General features: G+C 37.7%; 1 protein-coding gene across 1 annotated transcript in view; it reads left to right on the top strand.

The window, feature by feature from the left end:
* Nucleotides 1-10729, top strand: part of LEKR1 (leucine, glutamate and lysine rich 1) — a 202092-nt gene that overhangs the window by 184833 nt on the left and 6530 nt on the right. The window contains exon 10 of the mRNA XM_008576371.1: nucleotides 1440-1739. Coding sequence (XP_008574593.1) covers nucleotides 1440-1739 — 300 coding nt within the window. The remainder of the gene's footprint in view (nucleotides 1-1439; nucleotides 1740-10729) is intronic.

Here is a 10729-nt window from a genome sequence, read left to right on the forward strand (position 1 = left end):
CCTACCAATGACCTTCTTCCCTCCTGAATTAATTGAAGTTAATGAAATATTAATTTATAAAGTTACTAATTGTGGTGAATAAATTTCTCACAAGTTATTTTTTTATGTAAATTTAACATTTGAAACAAATTTTGGATGCATAACTCTTTTTCAGTAATATTACACAAAGTCCTTGGAACATTGGTTTATGAATGTTTTCCAGATTCTTTGTGGCCTAGTTTCTTGTTGTGCTAATATTTATAATATGACAATATCTGTAGCGTAAGTAATAAGGATATGTTTCAGCAGAAACGGCTCTGCTCTTCCTTGTTTGTTTTCTCTTCTTTGTTTTGTTTTTTAAGGAGAAAGAAGACAAGCAGTCTTCTCCCTTCTAAAGATTACATGTTATGAGAGAAAGCTTCTACAAGTTATTCTCTCATTTATTTATCTCAAGGTACCGCCTTGAGAAGCAGTACATTTTAAAAGTATTCTGGTGTTCTCTAGAACTGCATTGTCCAATAAGAGAAAGCTTCTACAAGTTATTCTCTCATTTATTTATCTCAAGGTACTGCCTTGAGAAGCAGTACATTTTAAAAGTATTCTGGTGTTCTCTAGAACTGCATTGTCCAATATGGTAGCCACATGTGGCTACTTAAATTTCAGTTAAATTAATTAAAATCAAATAAAATTTAAAATTCAGTCGCTCAGTCACATTAGCCACATTTCCAGTGCTCAATAGCCAGTACTGGCTTTCAAGAGTCTATCATGTGCATCTCTTCCCAACTCATTGATCAGTGATATTGTGTTGGTAGCCATGGTGAGAGTATTTATACCATGGAAATTAGATATGAATCTGGCTCTCTTTTTTTTGAGAGTCACTTGTTAAACATTTACCAGCACACCACTCTCAGTAGCCATATGTGGCTAGTGGCTACCACATTGGATAGCACAGTGTTTCTACCATCACAGAAAGTTCTATTGGGCATTCTGCTCTAGTGTATAGTGCCTGGAATACCTACAGCCCTCATATACAAGAAGGAAAAACACTATGTCAAAGGAAAACTTATTGGTGGTTATGAGTAGAGCATAACTCTGGGGCTCTCCTTCCTGCATCCCCAAATATCAGGCATTTTGAGGTCTGAAAGACAACCTATTTAGGTCCCAACAGGTCCCTAATCTACTTGTCAAGACTTGAGCTCTCCTTGGTACCTCAATTTAGTCACAGAGATTTATATATTCACAAGGGTGCCCAAGTTATTAAAGTGGGTGGAAAAATAAAAGTTTTCATCTTCAACTTTTAAAAAGAAAATCTTGAAGGCCTGCATATACCATAAGATTTATATTCATCTGACTGGAAGAGTACACTGATTAATCAGAATATAAATCTCTTTAAAACCATAAGAACGCTATGGTTACCTACAGACTATTGCCTACAAACTAATACAAGATTTATCTTACAGGTATCTGACTTAATCGCAGGCACTACCAGAGATCTAAGGCTGGAAGTAACCACTCTTGAAGAAAAACTCCACGAATCCCATATCCGACACACTGAAGAATCTAAGTCAAAAGAAAAAGAAATTGAAAACCTTAAAAATTTGGTTGCAGAATTTGAATCTCGCTTGAAGAAGGAAATTGACAGTAATGATTCAGTTTCAGAGGAGTTGAGAAAGGAAATGAAACAAAAGTCAGATGAACTGGAAAGAGTAAAGCTGGAACAAACGCAGCTGATACAGCAATTTAACCAGTCCCAGGAAGAGGTAAGAATCACGTGGTGATACCTTTGCAAGTCAGTGAAAGAGCATATGTTCTTTCAAAAAACAAACAAACAAATAAAAACATGAAAGGCAGCTTGGTGTCATGGAAACAGTCGTGGACTGTTAGGGACCTGAGATCACCTTCTGGTTCTGTCTTTAACTAGGCAGTCACTTAACCTCTCTGGACCTGGCTTCCTTTTCTGTAAGATGAATACATGAACTACATAATCTCTAAAGTTTTCTCAGTGCCCAGTTCTGTGTTTCAAATGGCTATTTAAAATCTCTAAGACTAGGAATCTTTATATATTTGTGTCTTATTTGTTTTAACGTTAACGTTTTGTGAGAAAAAACTTTTAGAGCACCTGCCACTTAAGTTCAAAAAATGTTTGGACAATATGTTTTAAATATAATTTTACTGGGCCGACCCCGTGGCACACTCGGGAGAGTGCAGGGCTGGGAGCACAGCGACGCTCCCGCCACGGGTTCGGATCCTATATAGGAATGGATATATAGGAATGGCCGGTGCACTCACTGGCTGAGCGTGGCGCGGGCGACACCAAGCCAAGGGTTGCGATTGCCTTACCGGTCACGAAAAAGACAAAAATAATAATAATAATAAAATAAAATAAGTAAATATAATTTTACTTTAGGGTTTTATCTTTCTGTCAACCTAAACTTATAAGATAATGTACATGCATTGGTCTTCTTTCCTATGTATGGATAATTATTTCATCAGTGTTTTTATTTAAAGTAGAGTGGACTTCTTTTGATTTGAAACTTTTTTTTCAAAAAGAAGTCTTATTTCTGAACTGCTAAGCAGTTTAGAAATAGTGGAACAGTTAATCTGCTTTCTAATCACCAACGTTATATCACATTAGAAAATTTTATCTCATTTATGACTTAATAGCAAACAAAGGCAAATGGAGGGAGATTCTGAATGTTAGTGAGAAGTAATATTTTTGTTGGTTTTGGTAGTAATATTGATTATTTACAAATATAACATGTTCTTGACATATTTAAATTATCAGCCAAATAGAAAGTTTATGTCATTGTTATATTATGAAGTGAATCTATTACAAAGAAGTTATAAATTTAAGATAAAATATGGAATGAACAGTACACGGGATCAAGAATAATGCCTAAGACAATTGTATAAAGTAGAAATCACTTACATGTTACAGATGATCATAACACCAAGTGCAAAGAGTTTGAATCCCTGTACTGGGAAGCCACCAGGAAAAAAAAAAAGAACTGATGAGGAACTGGCCGAAGAAGGTTGAATAATTTTCATACGGTCATCTAGCATGGTGGAACTAAGAATGAAATTTGAATCTGTGTGATATGAAACATGACATCTTTCAGGAAACCTGAGTTCTAGTGATTCTGCTTCTAGATTATAAAGTGACCTCAGGCTTAGTACTCAACATCTTCAGGCCTCAATTTTTTGTTTGTTTGGGTTTTTTTGCTTTTAAAATGAAAAAAACAAAAACAAAACCACCCCAGTAAACACACTACTTACACAAACTCCCCAATAAAGGGAGCCTCTTCATCAGTCCAGGCAGGAGTGGGAAGGGAGAGCATGAATGGACTCAGCTCCACTGGAGAAACCCTGAGGAGGAGAGGGGTGACGTTGATTTGCCTCCAATGAGACAGCACTATTGATGTTCTAGAGGAGAGACCATGGAATAAAGGAGAGAAAGTTCAAAGCAACTAGACTAACAGGTTTTCTAACTCTTCAGTCCCAAAAGAAATAGCAATATAGAAAGTGAGAAGTAACTTATAATCTAGGGCAAGTAGAAGAAAGCAAAAGTGTCAAATGCAGTAAACACATATTTGCATCTATCTAGATGCCAGGCACTGTGCTGGGTAAGTACTGGGGATACAGTCGTGTCAAGACTGACAACTGCCTCCTCCTGCTTTCAAAGAATAATTTAAAGAAAACCTTGCATGAGTAATTAAATTAACATCCAGAGGAAAGAATGACCTAAACAGAAATTTATTATATAAAAAGCATAGAATAAAAGCCAGAAAATTTGCCTTAAGAGCCTATATTAGTTATCTATTGCTACAAGACAGATTACCCCCTGATTCAGCAGTCAAACAACAAACATTTATTAGCTCATACTTTCTGTGGGTCAGGAATCTGAGCATTTCTTAGCTGGGTGCCACTGGCTCAGGGTCTCTCATGAGCTTTTGTCAGGGCATCCACTGGGGCTGCAGTCTCATCTGGAGGCTCAACTGGGGGAGGATTGGCTTCCAGGCTTGCTTATGTAGTTGCTGGCAGGGTTTATTTCCTCATGGGCTGTTGGACTGAGAGCCTCAATGCCTTGCTGGCTGCTGGCTAGAGGCCTCCTTCAGTTCCTTGTCACATGGACCTCTCCACAGAATGGCTCACAGTGTGTCAGCTGGCTTCCCTCAGAGCAAGCAAGTAAGGGAGAATGAGAGAGAGGGTGCCAAGACAGAAGCCAGTCTTCTTGTAACCTAATCTCCGAAGTGACATCCCACTGCTTCTGCTGTAGTCTATTCATTACATTCTGTTCATTATGTTGATAAATCCAACCCACACTCTAGGTGAAGCCAGTTACACAAGGTGTGAATATCAGGAGGGTGGGGATAATTGGAGGCCATTTTAAAGGCTTCCCATCACAGGGCCTCTGGAGGTGATTTTAGGAAGAGAAAGTAGACTAAACCTGAAGAGTGGATTTCTTTATCAGACAAAAGGAGCTACATTTGGAGATTTTCCTGCTCATTAGTTGTGAAAGGAAACCACTAAGAAATGAAGTTTTATTTTTTTAAAAAAATGTGGACTTTTGAAAGACATAAGACACTGGGTTGGTACATAAATCATTGATCATTACTAGAGAGGAGAAATGAATTATCCCAAAAGTAAAGAAAAGCTAATTAAGGATATGCTTGGGGGTCAATTTCCTTGGATAGGGGGAGGGTAGACTAGATTTTCCATTAGAAGTTATCAAAATAGCACCTCAAAGTTAAGTATTAGAACTGAACTGGAACGGTAAATAATTAAAACTGCTTCTCTGGCTAAGCATGCCAAAATCCAGAATATGCTTATAAAAAAAGGAAATGAGCCAATAAAAGTGATTGGATTTATGAGCCAGAAAGAATAGAGGCTGTAGCATGTAAAGTGGAAAGCACTACTTTTTTTGATCAGACCTTACAGACACTTGAAATTTCTCAGATTCTGTAGAAATAAAGCTGCATTTAAGTGGAGAACAAATTCCCACTAGAATGAAGATAAATTAAAAGTCTAATAAGAAGGCTAATTAAGGGGAAGAAAGCCCTGTTCTCTTTCAAGAAGCCAAAGAGTGGGTGGACTTTGTTCTTAATTGTATAAAGAAAATTCTCAAGGATAGGAGGAAAGCCAAAGCCTCTAAAGGGCAAAACAGGCCTTCCTAAGTGAAGCGGGATTATTGGAGGGCATCCACAGAGACAAGGTCATGGGGTGGAGCAACAAAGGGTTCAGGTTAATAAGAAGAGAGAAATGGAAGCTACAGCCGTATTGGAAATGCAAATGTGAACAAGGGGCCCCAGGAAATTCTTGCTAAGTAAGACACACGTGTTAAAAAATTGGAACATCAGAAAAAGAAAGAAAGAAAAGAGAGTGAGAAGAGAAGAGAAAGTTAATATGTTAGAGAATAGCACATGATAATTAAAACCAAGTTAAAATGGATCACATGGATCTTGGTGCCAGTTTTCCTTCATACGAGTTCCATGTGAGTCCTACCAAGACAGTGGGGCCCCACTGTTAGGGGCCTGGTTGTGATCCAGAGGAAGAATGTGGTAAATTAGAAAAAACATCTCATATACAACCACCAAAGGAAAACAAGTACAGAGAGTTTGATATTTTTGTTGTTTTAAGACCATAAATAAGGGGGGAAAGAGAGCAGAAGTTTTAAATTCTGTAGTTCCTGTAGCCATCTAATGAAGAGGAAAATACTCAAAAATAGAAAATAATGCTTTTTGCAAAACACAGAGAATTGAATATATATGTTTATCTCTACTTCGTTCCATTGCTGCTGAAATGGCAATAAATTAATGAAAAGTGAATAAATCCCTAAGAACAAAGGGTATGAGAGAGGAGTTAACACTATATGAAAAAAATGTAGAAGAAATGCTGGGAAATGGAAAGCAAGTGGCTGAGAGGTAACTGTCTTAGCAGACTGCAGAATATTGAAACCTAATGCCTGTTGGGTGTGGGGTTGGATCTATCTGAAAAGAAGCAAACCTAATTTGTAACACAGCACTGGAGAGGCTCAGGAATTAGAGACACAAGATGCCTCTGAAAGAGGGACAGAAGAGTGGAGCTAAAAACAGGACAGTTTGTAAGATTGTAAAAGGAGCAAATAGATCCTCAGATGTTTTTCCTAATCCCCACTCCCCTACTCACCATCCTAGCAGGATACCAGAGGGTCACTCACTAACATAACTGAATGAGAGAAGTCCTGGACCTGAGGACGCAAGACAGCAGAGATCGGGATAAATCAAGAGCTAGAGCAAAAGTCTGTTTGTTAAATGGCAAGACCTCCTAGTCCCCTAACACACTCACTTCCCAGAACACAGGCAACCAGGCTTATACATCAATAGTCAGGAAATTGGAAGAGCCCTCTCTGGAGCAATGAGCTGCCTCAAAAGAAAAGACCTATGGATACTGACAGTTGGGGTTTCCCAGTGGAATGACTAAATCCATGACCAGTCTACCTGCTCAGAATTATACCAGCCAATAAACCCTATGCAGGCACACAGAGCTTCTGGTAACATTTTGGGGGCTCATTTGTAAACATGAACAGCCAAGGATTATCAAATATTTGATGAACATGTCTAATATGAAGGACAGAAAACAGAAACAAATAAGAAAAAAAAAAACTCAAGAAGGAACAGATATAAAACAATGCAGGGAATGAAGAAGAGCTTCAGAAAAAAACACATAATTAATATCCGTAGAAAGAAAAGAGATGATGTTGTATCCATTAAACACGAACAAGAGGCTATGAAAAAAGACCAAGAATGAGTATTAAAATATGAGGTGAAGTTAAAAAGAAAGAAAAAAACAAAATCAATGTTTGGGTTAGGTGATAAAAATGAGCAATCTCCCAGAAAGTGAAGAAGAAAACAAAGAGATGGAGAAAAGAAAAGAAAGTTAGAAGATAAGTCCAGGAGAGCTGATATCCCACTAACAGGCGCTCCGGAAAGAGAGTGCAGAGAAAATGGAAGGAAGGGAACTATCCGGGACTCGTCATAATACACCAAATGGCTCAGGTGTGCATAATATTTATATGCTATAAGCATATAAAAAATAATAAAGATTGAGCTAAAAATTATGATAGAAATATAATGTGAGGATGGGAGGAGGAGAAGCATCTGTTAGGAATTGGCATAGGAAGCTAAACCTTTTCTATCATTCTATGAAATCAGTAGGTGATGTTCAAGATTGAAGAACCTTGCGATAGCTGTATAGTGATGTTATTTAGAAATGTGGAGGTAAATATCAGACAAAACAGCTTAAAAATCTGAAAATGATTGTTCCTGGGAGGCAGCATTTGGAAGTGTGAAGGAAAGTACTTTTTCATTGCAAGTTTTATAGTGTTATTTTACCTTTTAATTATGTGTAATATATTACTTTAATTTTAAAATATGAAAAATAATGGAAAGGAGTAAAGTATAAAAAGGACCTGATAGAGAACATAGCAGAGGCAAAGATAAAGGTTAAGAAATGTAGGAAAAAAAAAACTGGGAAAGTTATTAGCAAAGGAAATAAACAGCAGAATATGAACCTTAATGAGATTTTTTAAAAAGATTTTGAGAAATAAAATAAGTAAGTGAGTAAATAAATATATAAGACAAAGCAGGTTCTAGCCTGGCACATTTCTATTTATTCTTCAAGTCTCAATGTAAGGAGAGCTCCTACATGAAGCTACAAAATCCCAGAGGCAAGCTTAGGTATATACCTATGCTCCTGCTCCAGTTGTGTATGCATTCATTTAGTAGGTAAACAGGTTTTTTTGTTGTTATTGTTTTTATAGATGCTAAGAAGAAAAATAAAACAGGGTAAAAGGGATACTTTCTGAAGGAGGGGTGCTATATTAAATGGGGCAGTCAAGAACTCTCCAAGGAAGTAATATTTGAGCAGACCTGCAGTGAGGGAAAGAACATTCCAAGCAGAGGAAATAACAAGTGTAAGGACCCTGCAGCACAGAGGATCCTGGGAACCTCCAAAAAACCACGAGGATGTCAGCAAGCATTGCTGGAGCTTAGTGAGCGAGGACAGTGATAGAAAGCAAGGCTGAAGGAACTAGTTTATGCAGGCTACAGGAAGGATTCTTGGATTCTTTTCTAAGAGTGATGGAAAGCCACTTGGGAATTTTGAACAATGGAGTGACATTATCTGTCCTATTTTTAGAGGATAATTCTGACTGCTGTGTAGAAAATAGGTTGAAGGGGGTAAAAATGAAAGCAAAGAAATGTGTTACAAGCCTCTCGAAGAGGTCTAGAATAACATGAGTGATCACAGTGGTGAAGGAGGTGAGAAGCGGCCAGATTCAGGATATGTTCTGAAGGGAGAGGCGACAGGAGTTGCTGATGTAAAAGCATGAAGGGAGTCAGGGATAACTTAAAAGCTTGAATTCTAAGCGACTGAGTGAGTGAAAGTATTATTTCCTGAGATGGAAAATGCTGGAAAAGGAATACAGTTGGGGAGGAATATCAATAATTTGATTTGGGACATGTTAATCTTAATATGCCTATTAAATATCCAAATGGAGATGTTTAATAGGCACTGTCCACAGGGAAGGCTGGCTGGAGACACCAGTTTTGTAGATATCCTTATGTAGCTGATACTTAAGCCTTGGGACTGAAGGGGGTCACCCAGGGAATGTGATAATAGAAAAGAAGGTTGAGAACAGGCGATCTAACTTTTAGAGTCTGGGAAAAGGAGGAGAAGCTAGCAATGGTGACAGAGAAGGAACTGCTAGTGAGATAGGAAGAAAACTGGGAGAGAATATTATCAAGGATGCGAAGGACAGAAAGTATTTTTTAAAAGGAGTGTGCAACTTATACAGGTCCACAATCTCTGATCTGAAAACTTTGGGCTCAGATATGTTTTAGAATTCAAATTATTTTGAATTTCAGAGTTAGTATAGTGCATATATCTGTACAGATTTAGGGCAGCCCCCACATGCAATGACATTAATATATGTGCAGCGAAACATCTGAATGTTCATGCTAAATGGAGTAAATAAAGACCATAATTAGCTTCCTGTCAGTCCAGTCAGATTTTATCACCAAATGTGATGAGTTACAATTTTTTTCTTTTCAGAGCTTTTTGAAGTCAAAAGTATGGCTGAAAGACTATAGATCTATATTGGCTTTCATTACAATAGCTGTTTTTACTGTTTATGTTGGCTCACCTGACCATCTCTTGGCATCTTGGATCTGTTTTTGTTTAAAAAACAAAAAANTGTTGGCTCACCTGACCATCTCTTGGCATCTTGGATCTGTTTTTGTTTAAAAAACAAAAAAGGAGAATACATATGTATCTCTATAGGATTACAGACACAGAGAGATGGTTGGAAAAAGTCAGGGAAGGATTTGCCTCCAAACTATTACCAGTGGTTACCATTGCAGGGTAGGAAGATATAAGCAGAGGTTTCACTTCTTATGCACTTTTTAAGAATAGTGGGATCATGAATGACTTTAAACTTTTTGGTGTTTTGGGGTATTTTCCAAAACCCCATTTATTTAGGAAAGTTTAGTAATAAATCTGACAAGTATGGATTTATGTAAATTCTAACATTAAGTTTTAGGAATACATAGCATTTGTAAACACAAATAGCTTATTTGCAAGAGGGATTTGCTTAGTTTTAGGGTTTGCATTTACTGTATTTGCATATTTAATCAATATTGAGTAAGTGGCACATACTTCTCTGGTAATTCCATCTATGAAAATGGAGAACCAAAGTACTAGCTAGTAAAAATTACCAAGTGAGTGGTTCTCAACTTTGGGAAATAATAAAATTAGAACATCTGTGTCTCTTCCAAAGACTAAGGGGTAAACTCTGGCCCCACAGAGAGCAGGGAAAGGTCAGAAAAGCTTTGAGGGGACAGGGACTATTCCCTAGGCTTGGTTGGCAGGGAGGATGGGGGAACTGAGAACCTGAAAACCTTAGCCATGGATAATAGGGCAGAAGGGAGATGCCAGAAATTGACAGAATGAGAAGAAATGTGGAGAAATTTTTTTCATTGTGTTTAATTAATGCTAATTATATCTTAATTAAATCTTAGAAAAGTAAATCACTGTATCTTCATGGGCTCTTCTTCCCCACCCCCCCCCCCCACTCTTGAAGCATATCAGTCTGAGTATTGCCCTCTGTTTCCACAACTTTTGTTTTGATATGTGTGCCATAGTTAGTTTTTATTATGTTTGCAAGCATGGAAACACAATTTTAAAAACAACCTGCCTGACATTTGTCTTACTTCCTTTCTGGAAATTTATTCAGATTTTCATTTTTATCTTACCAAAAGGCTGTTTCCACTGCTTTTCTTCAGTGTTTTGGGCTGATAGATTAATTGAACAGAAGCCCTTGAATGGGAACTTGGCACATCTTTCTGGTCTCCTCACCTTTGCCACAGAATTTCCTTTCATCTCAGTCCCCTACCCAAATGGTGGACCACATACTCATTCTGGGATATATCTATTAGGGTTGGTGGAAACTGTGTGACCTGATCATTCCGTGACTGATTCAGATCTCACTGGGCATAAGTCATGAACAGAGCCACCCGACTGTGCTTATTCTACACTGAGGACTTGCTTTCCCTGCATGTTTCCCCCACAATTATGCCAAATATAGCTGATTCCCATCTCAAACAGGATTCTCACCTTCAGAGGGATCAAGTTATCCAGCAAAGCCTTCTCTTACTTCTTCCACTGTTTTTGGAATTGAAAGCAAACCAGCTGTCTTTAAGAATAAAAATGAAAA

Source organism: Galeopterus variegatus, unplaced genomic scaffold, assembly GCF_000696425.1.
Source record: "Galeopterus variegatus unplaced genomic scaffold, G_variegatus-3.0.2 Scaffold1340, whole genome shotgun sequence".
Lineage (NCBI taxonomy): Eukaryota > Metazoa > Chordata > Mammalia > Dermoptera > Cynocephalidae > Galeopterus > Galeopterus variegatus.